General features: G+C 42.7%; 1 protein-coding gene across 4 annotated transcripts in view; it reads left to right on the top strand.

Annotated features, from left to right (window-relative positions):
- TIAM2 (TIAM Rac1 associated GEF 2) overlaps positions 1-19,086 on the top strand; it is a 518,307-nt gene that overhangs the window by 220,956 nt on the left and 278,265 nt on the right. For 2 of the 4 annotated variants that reach the window (XM_073672430.1, XM_073672432.1), the window contains exons 3-5: positions 2,253-2,342; positions 6,709-6,793; positions 17,535-18,726. In XM_073672430.1, the coding sequence (XP_073528531.1) occupies positions 6,786-6,793; positions 17,535-18,726 (1,200 nt within the window). In that variant the 5' untranslated portion in view covers positions 2,253-2,342; positions 6,709-6,785. The remainder of the gene's footprint in view (positions 1-2,252; positions 2,343-6,708; positions 6,794-17,534; positions 18,727-19,086) is intronic. The other 2 variants (XM_073672433.1, XM_073672431.1) reach the window with 2 other exon arrangements.

Raw genomic sequence — 19,086 nt, 5'->3', positions numbered from 1 at the left:
ATGTTGAGGACTAGGATAACTCTGAAAGGATTAATAAAACAATCTACATAAAAAGACTACACAGGACACACATTTATGATCCCACTTTTATGAACTCATGTTAGGACCCACAACAAAACACTTAGGCCTCTTTCAACTCTTTCACGTGAATTTCAGCTTGCAATATGATGTGCTATGCAGAACCATGTTGTGCACCATATTACCATCAGAACTTTGATATAGGGTGCCTCATAACACTACATCCAGGGTCGGACTGGGGCACCCTGACACTGGAGGACACACATTCAGTTGAAATGTATTGCCGTGCAGAAATTCTGCACCGCAATAGTTAAAATGGCTGCCGACCTATCAGAGGCCGGCGGCTGGTGTCAGTGCGCCCATCGCAGGCGGCGCATAAAAGTGACCTTGATGGGCGCACTGACCGTGACGTCAGCCGCCGGCCTCTGATGCGTTGGCAGCCATTTTAACTCGACCGCGCCGGATCTGAAGTAAGAGGACGCTGTGCGGCGCTGGGAGTGCAGGCAGGTAAGAAGATTTTTTTTTTTATCTTTTGTGGATGCGGCCCGGACCAGGGACATGGAGGTCAGTGACCAGTGACAGGGGGGCCATGGACATGGGGTCCAGGTACATGGGGGCCAGGGACATGGGGACCAGGAACATGGGGGGCCTGGGACTAAAGACATGGGGGGCCTGGGACTAGCGACTTGGGGGCCAGGGACCAGAGACATGGGGGCCAGGTACATGGGGTTCATAGACCAGAGACATGGAGGGCATGGACCAAAGACATGGGGGCCAGAGACCAGAGACATGGGGGCCAGGGACCAGAGATATGGGGACCAGGGACATGAGGGCCAGAGACCAGGGGACCATGGACATGGGGACCAGGGACATGGAGGCCATGGACATGTCTCTGATCCACATGTCTCTGGTCCCTGGCCCCCATGTCCCTGGCCCCCATGTCTCTGGTCCCTTGCCCCCAAGTTGCTAGTCCCTGACCCCCATGTCGCTAGTCCCAGGTCCCTGGGTCCCCCCATGTCTCTGGTCCCCGGCCCCCCATGTCTCTGGTCCCCGGCCCCCCATGTATCTGGTCCCCGGGCCCCCATGTTCCTGGCCCCCAATGGGGCCAGGGACTAGAGACATGGGGGCCAGGGACATGGGGGGCCACGGACCAGAGACATGGGGGCTAAGGACCAGAGACATGGGGGCCAGGGACCAGAGACTTGGGGGCCATGAACATGAGGGTCAGGGACCAGAGACATGGGAGCCAGGCAACAGAGACATGGGGGCCAAGGACATGGGGGCCAGGGCCAGACATGTCTCTGATCCCCATGTCTCTGGTCCCTGACCCCCATGTCTCTGGTCCTTTGCCCCCAAGTTGCTAGTCCCTGACCCCCATGTCTCTGGTCCCCGGCCCCCATGTCTTTGGTCCTCAGACCCCTATGTCTCTGGTTCCTGGGCCCCCCATGTCTCTGGTTCCCGGGCCCCCCATGTCTCTGGTTCCCGGGCACCCCATGTCTCTGGTTCCCGGGCCCCCCCATGTCTCTGGTTCCCGGGCCCCCCATGTCTCGTGTCCCCGGGCCCCCCCATGTCTCGTGTCCCCGGGCCCCCATGTCTCTGGTCCCCAGGCCCCCATGTCTCTGGTCCCCGCGATCAGAGACATGGGGGCCATGGATATGTGGACCAGGGACTAGAGACATAGAAGCCAGGGACATGGGGGTCATAGACCAAAGACATGGGGGCCAGGGACCAGAGATATGGGGACTAGGGACATGAGGGCCAGGGATCATGGATTTGGGGGCCATGATCATGGGGGCTAGGGACCCGAGACATGGAGGCCACGGACATGTCTCTGGTCCCTGGCCCCCATGTCTCTAGTCCCCGGGCCCTTCATGTCTCTGGTCCCCGGCCCCCCATGTCCATGCCACCATGGGGGACATTATTAATTAAAGGGGCCTGAATGAGCAACTTAATTACTGTATGAAGGCCAAAATGAGGAACATACATTATTAGTTTATGGTGGCAAGAGGGGGACATTATTACTTTATGGGCCAATTAGGGGACATTATTACTACTGTAATATAATTTACTTTTTAGAATACTGTTTTCCATGGGGGGACAAAAGTGAGCCCCTGTTACTGTGCAGGGCGGCACTATGTTGCCTTTTGTGTTCAACTGGTGCAGTGTGTAAGTCGGGGAAAAATTGGGGAATGTGGTCTGGAAGCGGTGCTATAGATAACTATTATTTTTTGCAGAGACAAATCCTGCCTGGAAGAAGTGATGGCGGTCTGTACCAGATGAAGAAGAAGAGCTAAGATGAAGGACTTCAACTAGAGACATCACCGGTGAGTCAGTATATTACCTGTACACTTACACTATATACTATATACAGGGCACCTGTGTATAATGTCACTGGTGATCCCTGTATTACATGTACACTATATACAGAGCTCTTGGGTATAATTTCACTGGTGATCACTGTATTACCTGTACACTATACACCATATACAGAGCTCCTTTCTATAATGTCACTGGTGATCCCTGTATTACCTGTACACTGACACTATACACAGAGCTCGTGTGTATAATGTCACATTTGATCACTGTATTACCGCTATAATGACACGATATACAGAGCTCCAGTATATAATGTCACTGGTGATCCCTGTATTACCTGTACACTATACACTATATACAGGGCTCCTGTGCATAATGTCACTGGTAATCCCTGTATTACCTGTACACTGACACTATATACAAAACATCTGTGTATAATGTCACTGGTGATCCCTGTATTAGCTGTACACTGACACTAAATACAGAGGTTAATAAAGGTAAAGGCAGCACTCACCGAATCTTCATGGAAAAATCCTTTATTTTCAAATGCAAAACATGGTGGCGGTCGGCATGTGGCAGGATCCCCAGAGGGAGGTGCGGGGGAGAGGGGAGCAGAGGACTACAGCCGTTCCGCAATCTTCCGGTGATTTTTCCATGAAGATTCGGTGAGTGCTGCCTTTACCTTTTTTTCTCTACTATTGGACATAAACTTGGCTATCTGCACCACCAGACGAATCTCTGAGCACATGAGCTGAGACTAATACAGGTGTCTGCCGAGAGTGATGAACGGTGTGACGCCAGTAGTACTTCTCTCACCTTGAACTAAATACAGAGGTCCAGTGTATAATATCACTGGTGATCCTTGTATTACCTGTACACTATACACTATATACAGAGCTCCTGTGTATAATTTCTGTAGTGATCACTGTATTACCTGTACACTATACACTATATACGGAGCTCCTGTGTATAATGTAACCATTGGTAATATTGTTGTTAGTATTGTGGTTTTTATTAATGATCAGTATTGTAATATTCGGTCACTATGTCTTAATATGTGGTCCGGTTATGGTGTGGTGGTTCATCCCTTGTATATGGAATTATTTGGTCGCTATATGCTGGTAATATCTGGTCTGGTCACGGGGTGGCGGTATTTCTCCCTTGTACAGTATGTGGTATTATTCGGTCACTATGTGGTGGTAAGATATGGTCTAGTCAAGGGTGTTGCGGTATTTCTCCCTTGCATGTAGTATTATTCGGTCACTATTTGGTCTGGTCATGGTGTGGCGGTATTTGTCCCTTTTTTGTGGTATTATTGGTGTTGCTATAGTGGATTATGTTGTGTATGGCGGTCATTTGTTCTCTGATATTAATTAGAAGATTCTTTATTTCCATTAGTGATTAAATACTTGGAACAAGATGCACTTACAGGAATTCTCTGGTAAAAACAAGTAATCACCTCTCCACAGGATAACTTATTGATTGGTGGGGGTCTGACTGCTGGAACCTGTACTGATCGGCAGAATGTGGAGGTTTTATCCCCATTAGACTGCAGCTCATGTGCGACTCACCACTGATACATTCATTCCTTCAGTGGCTGCGAGTGCTGCTCTTGTTTTTTTTCTGGAAGCCCCAAAGAGAATGAATGGAGCTATAGTCAGACATCCCACCTGCCACTCCTTTTTAAAATGGGGGTAAAAGTGTCCTGACAGGGATAAAAGTTCCCCATTCTTCCCAATTGGTGTGTTTTCCAGTGGTCAGACCCAAACGATCAATACATTATTACCTATCCTGTGGAGCCCATGGATCGGTGATAACTTCTTTTAACCAAAGAACCCCTTTAATGCAAACTACTGTAATTGTACATCCCAGTTATGGTGGCGCACAGTAGATGTGCAGGAGCCGCCTGTGTTTTATGACGCTCCACTATAACGGGGATATCGGCTAACAGATATTTGCACGTAGTTATAGGGTGGGCCCCTGGGGTCAATTCCTCCTGTGGGCCCCAGACACCCCAGTCCGACACTGACTACATCCCTTAGCATAGGTTTACACGACAGTATAAAAATTTTTCAGAGTTTCATCCAGAAAAATGGGACAATTTTTTTCTAACTTGTCATCCATGTGCAGTCTATGCGCAATCCGTTTTTTTCACTGCAGTAGTTATTCATCATTTACAAGACCATTTACAGTTTCTTATGTCCTTCCTAAAAGAAGTGAAAGCAAAACTTTTATTTTATTAGGGATATAGTGTGTTTTACAGGATCCAATAGAACATGAAATTGACTTCAAATTCTGCAACATTTCCAAACTGTCAAAATACAGAGCCAACGCAAAAGAGTGCAATTGAGGCTTTAGTCCACCTAGGGCCAAGGACAGAATAACCAGACGCAAATGGTTGAGCATGCGTAGCTCTCCATTTACTACTATGGGACTTCCAAATACAGCTAAACAAGTCCAAGTGTATGGAGAGGTGAGCAGGAACATGTCAGATGGATGTAGGGCTCACAGGTATCGCATATGTGTGGGCAAGCATTTTAAGTGGATTTCTGTGCCTACTGTCTAATAATGATATACAGTGATTTGTTAAGTGAAATTTGGAATATTGTGTGATCTGTATTACGGCTGACTTCCTTGCTTTCCTTATAAACAGGACATGTATTTCCTCTATAATCTGGGTAGCACTGAAAGTTTCTAGATTAGATTACATGTACTGTACTTCCTATAATTCTTGGTGCTAGGAGTCAAGACAAGAATTTAGTCTACTGTTCTCCCTTTATTTTATATCATATGTTCTACTGACTTTTATCAGCCAGGCAGTTTTCTGAATGAAAAATACATAGTAGAATTATTTTTCATATTGTTATTGCATTTCCACACAGTTTGGAGAACAAAGCAGATGAAAAAATTGCCCTGCTAAATTCACCTTCACAATCACTTTTTTATACCCTTCCAATGCATCTTGAATGAAGGCTAAGTAATTTTTCAGTATTGATTAACGGGAAACGGTCATGTCCAGAACGCCATTTACATGCAGATATAGGGTTGATCTGCAGGAAAATAGAATTACAATCATGTTCAGCTGCCTTACTGGAACAGCGGCTTTAGGGAGACAATTAACTTTTTTCCTCCCTGACGCCGCTCACTTCCAGTCAAGGGGGTGTGCATGTAGCGGTGACAGTCACCATTTAACTATACTGTGAGTGCGGCTGTAAACAGGACGCTCTGCACACACACGCTGGCTGTTAAACTGACAGGGAGTGATTACAATGCGCTCACTGTGTTGCGAGTAGTGACTGTAACTGCACCACCCCTATGACTGGAAGTGAGTGGACGCAGGAAGGATATAAAATCATTTTCTTGCTGTAGCCACTGCTCCAGTAAGTCAGCCTAAACAGATTTTAACAAGGGGCGTAACAATCGCGGTCACAGATGGTGCAGCCGCAACAAAGCCTGTGTGATCAGGGGGCCAACTAATACCAGCTCCATTCTAAGCTGAATGTGCGTCCTTAAATGGGGGGCCAGAATGGGGGACATTATTAAAGAAATGGGTCAGGTGGATATTATTATAAAGGAGGCTAGAACTAGGGGCATTATTACAGAATGGGAGCCAGAACGGGGATACTATTAAAGAAAGGAGTTAGGATGGGGGATCTTATTGCAAGTTGTTGACCAGGGCACGGGACATTATTACAGATTATGGGCCAGAACAGAAGACATTGTTACAGGGGCCCATACATCTGACCAATGTGATGGTGGGGGCCCATATCCAAATTTTGCATCGGAACCCATAGGACTCTAGTTACGGCACTGATTTTAACACATTTTACTGCAGATTAATACGATATCTGCAGGTAAATAGTGTTTATGGACAGGACAGGTTTAATTAAAAATAAAAATCCTATTATTTTATGTAAAAAGCTTCTGTGCTGATCTGTGTCTCCATAACAGACTGCAAGCAAGCATTTGCTGTTTGATAACAATAATGCAGTTACTTCTTGTATATCCTCAATTTTTTCCTAACCTATGATATGTATTTTAACACATTGCAACAAAGAACAATTGTAAAGATGAGCATACACTTAAATGAAGATTTCAGCATTTTATTTTACTCACTTATATAGCGTCATTGGTTTCCCCAGCACTTTACAGGTCTCATCATCTACCCTAATTAGATGTGCCACATAAGTGTAGACTGGGGAGATGAGCTGTAGGACATCCCGCTTCCCATCTTCAGGAAAGTGGTGTGCCATACTTGATATTTTGTACTTTGCGCTGACTATAACAATGTTCCTTTATGTTTGTACATTAGTCCAGAAAAATTACCTATCTGTGGTCCGAACCTTCTGTTCATTGTACACTTTTTTTTTTTAGGAAACTTCACATATTCAATGCAGTAACTCATGATGGAACCCTTTTCTACTATAAATTATATTCTGATATAGCTTCAGATGAAAAGGTATGTAAAATACTTCCTGAAAAATATTTGATTTAATTGTAATAAATAACCACCATCACAATGGACTATTTTCTTTTGTATTAGGTTAAGTTCCCACAATGAGTTTTTGGCGAGTTTTTCACACTACGTATTTTCACTGCACAGTCTTACAGTTCCACCACAGTGGATGGGATTTAAAGAAATCTCTTGCCTGCTGTCCTTTTTTACACTACATAAACTGACCTGCGGCGCATTTTTGAAATCCACAACGTGTCAATTTCTCTCATGAATACATGTAGGGCAGCAAGGGTAATTTAAAACATAACCTTTAATTAATTAGATTTAAGAATATACAACACTTAGTAAAACCAAAGTAGGATCTAATCAAGGTCAATATAGAAGTATAACAATGTCCAAGACAAAAAGTATATGATAATACTCAAAAATACAGTGACACTGTCGTACCAAAAAGGACTGAGAATGAAACTCCAAGGTGAAGAGCAAAGTAGCCTATGGAGCTAACTCCTTGTCCCAATAATGAATACTCATATGAACCATTGTCAAACCATTAAACAATGGAAAAGACATCAATATGCATCTATCTATATATGGAAAAAACGATACAAGGAGTGTGTTTAGTGACCCCAATGTTCAGTGCATCTAACCATGTGCATATCTGTCACTAGACAGAGTAGGTCTACCGTGTGCATCCCATTACCATTAGGCAAGACAATACACTCCATATAAATCACCCCAATGGTGAATAAGACAAAAATTAAATATAAAACGGAACATCCTCACCCATTGTAGTAATCTCCGTGGTAGTTAGTTCTGGGGCTGTCTCAGTGGAGGGAGCCATCATCCATAAGGAAACGCAACAGCATATCAGTGAAGGCATATGGTTCTGCCCCTATTTAGCCCTAAAGGGGAATACTGCTCTGCCCTGTTCCCAAAGGCTCCCGCCCTGACAAGGACAGTCCACAGCTACCACTACAATACACAGACCCTGCACTTGCCCTCAATATGCCTCTCATGCTTCCCAACGTGTTTTATCCTTCTCAGGAATCACCAGGGGACATACGTACTTGGCAAAGCTGGATGCTATGCTATTCCGATATATTAGGAGTCAATGTGTACTCCACTAATAGCTACAAGGGAGTGCTGGAAGGAGTAATTAGAGGGCATATACAGTACAGACCAAACGTTTGGACACACCTTCTCATTTAAAGATTTTTCTGTATTTTCATGACTTTGAAAATTGTACATTCACACTGAAGGCATCAAAACTATGAATTAACACATGTGGAATTATATACTTAACAAAAAAGTGTGACAACAACTGAAAATATGTCTTATATTCTAGGTTCTTCAAAGTAGCCACCTTTTGCTTTGATGACTGCTTTGCACACTCTTGGCATTCTCTTGATGAGCTTCAAGAGGTAGTCACTGGAAATGGTCTTCCAACAATCTTGAAGGAGTTCCCAGAGATGCTTAGCACTTGTTGGCCCTTTTGCCTTCACTCTGCAGTCCAGCTCACCCCAAATCATCTCGATTGGGTTCAGGTCAGGTGACTGGAGGCCAGGTCATCTGGTGTAGCACCCCATCACTTTCCTTCTTGGTCAAATAGCCCTTACGCAGCCTGGAGGTGTGTTTGGGGTCATTGTCCTGTTGAAAAATAAATGATGGTCCAACTAAACGCAAACTGGATGGAATAGCATGCCGCTGCAAGATGCTGTGGTAGCCATGCTGGTTCAGTATGCCTTCAATTTTGAATAAATTCCCAACAGTGTCACCAGCAAAACACCCCCACACCATCACACCTCCTCCTCCATGCTTCACGGTGGGAACCAGGCATGTAGAGTCCATCCATTCACCTTTTCTGCGTCGCACAAAGACACCGTGGTTGGAACCAAAGATCTCAAATTTGGACTCATCAAACCAAAGCACAGATTTCCACTGGTCTAATGTCCATTCCTTGTGTTCTTTAGCTCAAACAAGTTTCTTCTGCTTGTTGCCTGTCCTTAGCAGTGGTTTCCTAGCAGCTATTTTACCATGAAGGCCTGCTGCACAAAGTCTCCTCTTAACAGTTGTTGTAGAGGTGTGTCTGCTGCTAGAACTCTGTGTGACATTGACCTGGTCTCTAATCTGAGCTGCTGTTAACCTGCGATTTCTGAGGCTGGTGACCCGGATAAACTTATCCTCAGAAGCCGAGGTGACTCTTGGTCTTCTTTTCCTGGGGCGGTCCTCATGTGAGCCAGTTTTTTTGTAGTGCTTGATGTTTTTTTGCAACTGCACTTGGGGACACTTTCAAAGTTTTCCCAATTTTTCGGACTGACTGACCTTCATTTCATAAAGTAATGATGGCCACTCTTTTTTCTTTACTTAGCTGCTTTTTTCTTGCCATAATACAAATTCTAACAGTCTATTCAGTAGGACTATCAGCTGTGTATCCACCAGACTTCTGCACAACACAACTGATGGTCCCAACCCCATTTATAAGGCAAGAAATCCCACTTATTAAACCTGACAGGGCACACCTGTGAAGTGAAAAACATTTCCGGTGACTACCTCTTGAAGCTCATCAAGAGAATGCCAAGAGTGTGCAAAGCAGTCATCAAGGCAAAAGGTGGCTACTTTGAAGAGCCTAGAATATAAGACATATTTTCAGTTCTTTCACACTTTTTTGTTAAGTATATAATTCCACACGTGTTATTTCATAGTTTTGATGCCTTCAGTGTGAATGTACAATTTTCATAGTCATGAAAATACAGAAAAATCTTTAAATAAGAAGGTGTGTCCAAACTTTTGGTCGGTACTGTATATATATCAGGGTTATTCAAGGGAAATCACAATCAGATGACTCAAAGTTATGTTTGGTCCAATCTAAATTGCCCCAGGTGCAAATGTAGATTAAGAAACCACCATCTTGGTTCATGACTGGGGAAAATAGCCATGTGGACAAATGATGTGCATCCAGTTCAGCACGCCCATAATGAAGGCGCACATGTCGCCCCTAGAGGCGGGGGTCAAAGTAGGCAAGGACGCTGTCATTCCCGCCTGAGTTGGAGCGCTCATCTGAGACGCATACGTCATATCCGGTCCCATGATTCCATACCAGGGCTGGATACCAATGTGGAACGTACGCTGGAGCGCATGCGTCACATGTCAGGGCGTAACGATAATAACGTCACATCCAGAACTATTGGTGAGCCGGGCAGTTAATCAAAGCGCTGGCTTTCAGCATCATACAAATCCGGGTTGGAACGCATGCCGAGATACACAGGTCACATCTGGTCCTTTGGCTGCAAGCCGAGAAAGGATGTCAGTATAAGACATAAGCCGGATGGCAGACCCCACATCCCGGAGAGTCAGAAAGATGACACCATACACAATGCTGCCATTAAGCCAGTCTGTCAACCAAGAAGCGCCTCAATGAGCCGCCCACATATTAATCCATGGCTATCTGCTAGTTATTTACTGCAAATCACATAGAATAACCCCCCAGAATCTTCATGAACAAGTATAATACAATGCAATATATAAATGCCAACTAGGCAATGTGTCCATAAGGTGGTAAAGATAACTTAACCTATGACAAGGATCATAACAAACGATCATGGGGTAAGTCAATGTAAATATACAGTGGTAGCATAGATCAATGACCAATCACATATTTGATATGATCATATGTGGAAAGTATATCATTCTACTATACCTAGGAATAATCAAAGTGTCAAAGAAATTTGAGAAATAGGATTACCACTGACAGTGTGGGATGGAATATTAAAAATTAATCGTGGAGATATTATTTGTTAGTCCCATATCTCAAGTACGAGTAGAGGCATGGGGGGAATATATGGCAATATCCTAAATGAAACAGTTATATGTAAGCTGTTCATTGAGACCCCTGGGTGTGACAGTATCTAGGTAGAAGATCCATTTGGCCTCAGCCTGCAGTATCAATCTATCCCAGTCTCCTCCCCCTTGAGGTTTAGGTATCCGGTCAATACCCATGAATTTGATCACTTTCACATTGCCCTCATGGTGGTTGTTAACATGTCGGGCGAGAGGCGTATCACGAGCGTGCTCAATGTCTCCCAAGTGCTCACCAATCCGGCGCCTAAACTCACGTATTGTTTTCCCTATGTATTCCAGGCCGCATTCACAAGTGGCCTTATAGAACACTCCTTGTGAACGGCAGTTGATAAAGTGTCTGATTTCATAGGATTTGTTAGTAATATTGCTCCTAAAGTGTGTGTCCGTCTGTATATAAGGACATGCTATGCAATTATGACACTTATAACTGCCTTTAAGATTGTCAAGTCAAGTGGGATTACGAGAAACATTGAAATGACTATGTACGAGTCTATCGCCAATGGACTTTCCCCTTCTAAATGTGATCTGGGGTCCAGCTGATAGCTGACCCGCCAAATCTTTATCCATCTGAAATACCGCCCAATGTCTGCCCAGAATCTCACGGACCTGCCGAACTCCATTGTAAGTAGTGATGAACCGGATGTTCTCATCAGTCACGGTTCTTACCTCTCGGACTCAGAAGGTCCGAGCGATTCTGAGCTTTCGCGTAGTGATAGGCTCGCCTTAAGACATGATCCGGATAGCCCCTGTCTCTAAACAGAGTTCTCAATTCTCTAGCCTGTTGCTCAAAGGTCCGATCATCCATGCAGTTTCTCCTGATTCTCAAATATTGTCTTTTTGGTATCCCCCTTTTGAGGTGTATGGGGTGATTGCTCTCCCACCTCAAAAAAGAGTTTGTTGTCATGGTTTTTCTGAATGTACATGTTTCAATTTCCCCCGTGGTTTTTTTTGAGATTATGATATCCAGAAAAGGTAGGGATGTCTCCTCTAGAACTGAAGTGAAGAGCATACCGATGTCATTCTGGTTGAGTTCAAGCATAAATTCATTGAACTCACTCTGACCACCCTTCCATACAAGGAAAACATCATCAATGTATCGTGTCCATAATTCGATCTTCTCAGTGTGATTGTCCACATCTCCACCAAAGACCCCAGTTGCTTCCCCCCAGCCCAGTAACAAATTAGCATAAGATGGTGCACAAGGACTGCCCATGGCAGTGCCCCTGAGCTGGTGGAATATCCTGCGGTCAAAGGTGAAGTAGTTTCTGGTAAGACAAAACCTTAATAGGCGTAACACAAACTCATTATGTGCTTGGTACTGACAACCCCTCATCCTCAGGAAATACTGCACGACGATCAATCCCTTGTCATGAGGGATGGAGGAATATAGAGATTCCACATCGATACTGCCAAGTTGGACATCTTTGTCTACCGTTAATCCCTCTAATTTAAAAAGAAGGTCCGGTGTGTCCCGTACAAAGGACTGGAGAGCTGTCACAAAAGGTTTAAGAATGGAGTCAAGATAAATCCCACAGTTCTGTGTCAAACTGTTTATGCCAGACACAATCGGCCTGCCCTTAAGATTATTTAGGCCTTTGTGTATCTTAGGTAAACAATAAAATGTTGCTGTAACAGGATGTGTGGGTAACAAAAAATCATACTCATCTCATGAATACACTAAATTTTGTGTGCGGATTTTCCCCATAGAATTACATTAGATGCATATACGTTTTTAGTGTGTTCCTGCTGTTTAAATGCATTGAAAAATGCATGTAATCCACACACGATCATATCAATAAAGTTTTGTCAAAGCCTAACACCAGAAGTATAAAAAACAAAGCAGTTTGTTCTAAAACATGACATATTAATAGGAGACAAAAACTGCAGCATCAAAACCACAATAAAAATGCATGTAAAAAACATTCCCAAAATGCATTGAAAAATGCAAGTAACCAATTTACCTAATTGGCGCAGAAATGATGCAACATCAAAAACTCACCAAATACTCATTGTGGGAAAGTAGCCTAAAGTTAAGTTCTTTTGATGAGTTTTTCTAAGTTTTTGATGCTGCTTATTTTCACTGAGCAAAAAAACACATCACATTTCCAGCAAAGTGGATGGAATTTCTAGAAATCTCATGCCCAATGTGCTTTTTAATGCTATGTAAACTGACGTGCGGATTTTGAAATCTGCAAAATGTCAATTTCTCTTGCGGGTACGATGAGCTTTAGTGAGGATTTTCTCCAATTCCCATTAGATGTGGAAATGTGGAAAGTCCGTAAAAAAGAATGTAATCTGCACATGAATATAGCAATAAAGTTTTTGCAAAGCCAAATACCAAGAAACATAAAAAACAAAACAGCTTAATTTAAAGCAGGACACCAAAAGAGCCACAAAGCGCAGCATCAAAAGCACAATAAAAACATGTAAAAAAATCTCATTCAAAAACGCAAGTAATCTAATCAAAGTAATAGGTGCAGAAATGCTGCAGAAAATCTGCTGCATCAAATAGTCACCGAATGCTAATCATGGGAATGTAGCCTAGAAGGATTCTTCTTGTCGTTTTAAAGACTTGAGGAGTACTAAATGGTTTAAGAAAAAAGAAAGAACCATTACTTATACCTTGAACCCTTCTCCACTCCAGCATCAGTGGTCTGCTGGTCCATCATTGACACTGGCCCATCCACAGTTCACATGACCCCCTAGGACCAATCACTGGCATCAGAGGTTACATTAGCTGTTACGATGTGACCGTTGAGGATGTGATTAGGTACAGCGTTCATGTGATTGGGATGTTATCACTGCCACCCAGTGGGGTCCCCTGTAATGAGGGTTCTGAAGTGGCACGAAATTCAAGAGGTAAGTGATATTTAATTTATAACATTCTCTACTCTTTAGTTATGTACAAATATATTTTAGTGGCAATCCTTAAACACAATTGTACAGTAAAACACATAAAGTCATCAACACAGATCCACCAGATGAGCACATGGCCACACTTGCGATTCGAAAAAAGGATTATTCCCACTATAGCTGTCCTCCGATAGTCTCTGATATGCCTCTGTTTCCTATCATTCACTGTTTAACTGGGGCAACAGAACATCCTGAAGGGATATACCCAGACTACTTCAATGATACAAAGGTGTGTGATGTATCACTGCAAAATATTCTTCTTTCAAAAATCTGGGACAGTGTGATAAACTATTAGGTCCGGCAATGAGAAGCCATTATCAGAATGTGACATTTCATTTAAATCAGCTTTTTGTTTTTCATATATGTCTTAAAAATATTTTCCAATATTTTTTGTTTCTTATCTTGATGTTTATTAAAATAAAAAAAAATTATCAATCTTGCAATTTTCACACTGGTCACTGGGGCCTTTTTAGACTAGTAATTCCTGTCAGGAAGTGTTTCCAGCAAGGCTCCATATTATCACAGGCAGGATTGCAATGACAGGTGACACCTCTGTACAATTGGTCGATGTCACAGCTGACCCTACTACTCCTCCATTCACAATGACCTTTTTACAACTCATTGGATACTACAACACAAATGAGTTAGGATCCAACGACTGTGGCTGCTTACATGTGTTGTTTTCTGAAACTACAGGAAATTAGAGTCTAAAAAAACCCAGTTTCTAGTGTGAAAAATGGAAGCTTTTTTAATTTTTAATGCAGATTGTGATACGGAAAAAAATACCAAATTTAAGAAAATATATACCGTATATACTAGAGTATATAAGCCAAAGCCAAATATAAGCCAAAGCATCTAATTTTACCACAAAAAACTGAGAAAACTTATTGACTCAAGTATAAGCCTAGGGTGGGATATGCAGCAGCTACTGGTAAATTTCCCCATCTTGGTAAGCATTGCTCACTCATCACCAATCCAGGTATGTATGGCCCCCTCATCCCCAGTCCTGGTATGCATGCCCCCCTCATCCCCAATCCTGGTATGCATGCTCCCCTCATCCCCAATCCTGGTATGCATGCTCCCCTCATCCCCAATCCTGGTATGCATGGCCCCCTCATCCCAATCCTGGTATGCATGGCCCCCTCATCACCAATCCTGGTATGCATGCCCCCCTCCCCTCACCCCCAATTCTGGTATCCATGCCCCCGATCACTGCACACATGAAAAAAATAAACACTTCTAATCACTTCCCCTCTGCTCCAGCGCTGGGTCCTGTTCTGCTGCCAGCAGCAGCTGATCTCAGCATCTGAGCAGCACATGACATCACTACCATGTGCCCTCAGACGCTGAGGTTAGCTGCGGGGATATTCACTCCTCTCCACGCCGAGACTATCTGCGCGAAGAGGAGTGAATGTTCATTTTCTTTGATAGCGCACACTGTCAGAAGTGGACGTAGCTCCTGCTGCAGCTTGGCGATCCTGTGTGCCCGCTGCTAAAGAGAATGAATATTCACGGTTCTCCATACCCATGGGAGTGGAGAAGAGTGAATACTCATACTCTCTAATAGCGGGAACACATGATCGCTGAGCTCCAACAGGAAGTCGGCTGCTGTGACTGATACTGCGTGCGCTATTAAAGAAAATTAATATTCACTCCTATCCACTCCCATGGGCGTGGAGAAGAGTGAATATTAATTATCTTTAGCAGCAGGCACACGTGGTAGCTGCAGTAGCCGGCTACTGCCTGTGCATCGCTCCTCTTCTGCTGCAACCACCCCCACCACCTTCCACAGCCGGAATTATATATACTCGAGTATAAGCCGAGGGGGCTTTCCCAGCATGAAAAATGTGCTGAAAAAGTCGGCTTATACATGAGTATATACGGTATATTTAACACAGAAAAACTGACTCAATAAATAGGCAATTTTGTATTAATAGCTTCTTTTTAATAAAATGAGACATTCCTGCTTTACCCAGTGAGGAAGTGATTCCAATTCTAATAATAATTAAATGATAATTGCTATTTACGTAGGCCAGACTATACTGAAATGTAACATTTGAGTTTTCTGAATGGATTATAAATGGCGATCCCGACCTTCTAGAAATAAACATTTATTATTAATTAACTGAAGTGTAAAAATTCTCTTTTGAACATGATGTTTGTTCCCTGCTTGTACAGAATTCTCCAGTGCTACCTAAGGCAGGTCTTACATCACAGACACCTCCATTTCATTGTGGTGGCTTTTCAAACCTTTCAACGGTACAAGATTAAGTAGGTCTAGCTGAATGTGTGCATTGATAGAGAGACAGCTAATTTGTCTGAAAGGTTTGCGCAATTAAAAACATCTGCTGACAGCAATTGTAAGCGGAGGTCTGCTAATCCTTCCATAGTATTACTGCCATGATAGGATAACCTACTATGTGACCGCTATAAATTAGACAGTCGTAACCATAATGATCACAATGAAGAAATAAAAAAGTGGACAATATGGTTGGTCTAAAAATGATAACAAATATCGAATGTGAACATGAAAATATTTTTTTGTAAAATGAGAATTTATAGCCTAGAAGGAATGAAGGTATGCAAAGCAGAGCAATGATGAGGATATTTTCTATTTTTACTCCAGCTTAAACACCCTCTTTTCTTTTAGGTCTAGGTTTCTTCAGTGTTATTAAGCGGGGATACTGCATTGGTTTTGTTAATAATGTGTACTTAACAAGGTTTATTTTTTCTCTGAAGGAAAAAAATATTCAGGTGACAAGTAGGGTAAGTTCCCATGTAGCAGATCTGCTGCCCTGCTAGACTCCGTACACCCGGCCACCAGCAATGATGTGTTGTCACCCAAGGTGTGATGACACTTATCTCTGGAGGCCAGGTGTACTGAGGTAGCATTGCTGTAGGAGTGCCCGAGAAATTAAATGTAGTGTAATCGTTTTTTTTTTTATTTGAAACTGTGATAAAATGCGCAACATTTGTGGTTTGTTGCAGATTTTGACTGCCCTATTAAACACAATTGGGAAAATTTGATCCACAACCAATCCTTGAAGTAAATTGACATGTTGTCATAAATTGACAGTACTTGATTTTTACATATAACCTAGAATAAAAACAATACATAGAAACACTGCAGTAAGTAAATACATAGGGTACTTAGTTGAGTTTTTTTAATTCAAAAAGCGTAAAGCCATCCTATTGCGACAAGGTATACTCAATCATGATGGTCCCTATCTCTCATATCTCACCTCGCTATGTGCTAGCAGGCCTCAAAATGGACGAGGACAGAGATAGACCTGGGCCTGACTGTGTTTGACACATGCCTGTGGAAAGCCCAAGGAGGTGGCACACCCCCAAATGTACTGAGTACAAGTTATATTTGCCTGTTAAAGGCCACAGTATATATGTGCACCTACACATTACACTTATTTACTAAAATGTGTCCTGTCCCTTTTTTGGTTTGCTTTGAATTTTTTTAGGCATTTCTGCACCCTGTATATGGGATGTGGATATATTTTCCATATGAAAATCGTCTACAATTTCAGTACAGTAACCTTGCATGACTGAAATATCCTAGAGACTATAGTCTATGTGAAAGTCAAACCTTGCACAAGGAAAACTGCAGCAATGAAAGATACTATGTGTAGGACAGGACTTTCAGGCTGACGCCAATTACAGACAGAAAAATCTTGTCCAAATCATTTTTTTTTAAAGTTGAGCATGAGCACACTACATTTGTGGCCAAATTAGTCATTGGCCCGTGTGATTTAGTCCTTTATAATATAGAGTAAAACCAGCTTAGTATTTTCATTTACAGAATTGTTTCAACTGTGATACCAATTGTCATGACCTGTTAGCAAAAAAATCTTGTGACTAAACATATAAAGAACATAAGTCAACATGAAAAATGAACAGCTGTTTACTATTTCATCATTATTATCATTTTTTAAATGTGATACAACTGCTTTTTATTTTACAGAGAAATGGGGAACTCGGAAAGTCAGTACAGTCTTCAGGGGACACGAAGTCCGGGAGGAAGTCCAATGTCAGATGGCAAACAGAAGGGCTGCTCTTTGAAAATTCATAATATTAACGTAGATGAAGAAAAGGACTGGCCTTCCGCCGGTTGGGGGCGAACAAACAGCAGTACTAGTTACAAAACCCGCTCCCTAGCAAGAACCTGTCTCTCTCAGTGTAAGAGTAATCCACCATATTCTGCAAGACATGGTGATGTTGTTCTAAAAGCCTCAAAAAGTTGTGCCCATCACAAGCAAAGGCCTACTCTGCCAGGTGATTGTTGCCAGGCAAACAACAACACATATTTACCGGACAATGGATATCATTACGTTGGTGTTGACACCCCTGTAGACCACAGAGGATGCAATGGACATATTTTAAGTTGCTATGAAATTCATGATAGCATGTCTACAACACTGAAAGCTGAAGAAAGGAAAAGCCCAAAGGTATTAATAAAAACGCTTGGGAAGTTGGATGGTTGCCTCAGAGTTGAATTCCACAACAGTGGGAATGGTGTACCATCTGAAGAATCTGATGGACCAGTTCAACTACTCAGGTACTCGCCTGCGATGGAAATGAAGGATGTGACTCGCCATGACCCTAGAAGAAATTCTGGCACGGAGTATATGACAAACCGTGGTTTGTCAGCAAGCGACTCTGGTCTAAGATCAAGCAAAGGAAGTTCACTAAGTTCTGACTCTTCTTGGTATGATTGCCCCTGGGGAAACAATAGAGATATCAATGACGTGGATGGTTCATATCTGACTAGGAGTTCCCTAGACACTAATGTACATGGAGGACTTACCCCAAATGAAAGTGGTATACTTTTCAACCAGAGATCATCTCTTTCTTCACTCCGTGAACTATACAGTGCAGATTTGCAAGGTAGATTAACCCCAGGTCAACTTTCAGATGAATACATAGGTAGGGGTAGTCATCATACCCTAAGTAACCGAGTTTCGTTTGCCTCAGATATTGATGTTACATCAAGAACAGAACAAAGAGGACCTGCTCATTATTCTTCATATACCTTACCCTGCAGAAAATTAAAGCCGTTAACAGAGGATACATCTAAAAAAGATACACTAAAAAGTAGAATGAGGCGCATCAGTGACTGGACTGGTAGTCTATCAAGGAAGAAAAGAAAGCTGCAGGTGTGTTCATTTGCTTAGAAGTTTCTTTAAAGTGAATACCATGAGATTTATTGTAAACATGCTTAGATTTTTAAATCCTTCCTTTCACTGTATTTTATCATTTAAACCAAGTACTGCCACCAATTGTGCTCCACTAATTCTGGAAGAATTTCTTTTTCTTCTGTGTATCTCCATTCCAGGTATGCACTCTGATAATAAAGATGCAAATTTTCCCTTCAACTGGGTGTATTCCATAGAACTTCTCTGTGCTGCCATGTTTTGATTAAATAGCATCAAAAGAGAAAAAGCAAATGCCCACATTGTACCATTCTGTGGTACACGGCCAGTTAGTTGATGGGAAAATTAGCATCTTCATTACCT

The sequence above is a fragment of the Phyllobates terribilis genome, unplaced genomic scaffold, assembly GCF_046119375.1.
Source record: "Phyllobates terribilis strain yellow unplaced genomic scaffold, ASM4611937v1 Scaffold_3__8_contigs__length_932513732, whole genome shotgun sequence".
Lineage (NCBI taxonomy): Eukaryota > Metazoa > Chordata > Amphibia > Anura > Dendrobatidae > Phyllobates > Phyllobates terribilis.
This window is presented reverse-complemented; position numbering and strand designations above follow the sequence as displayed.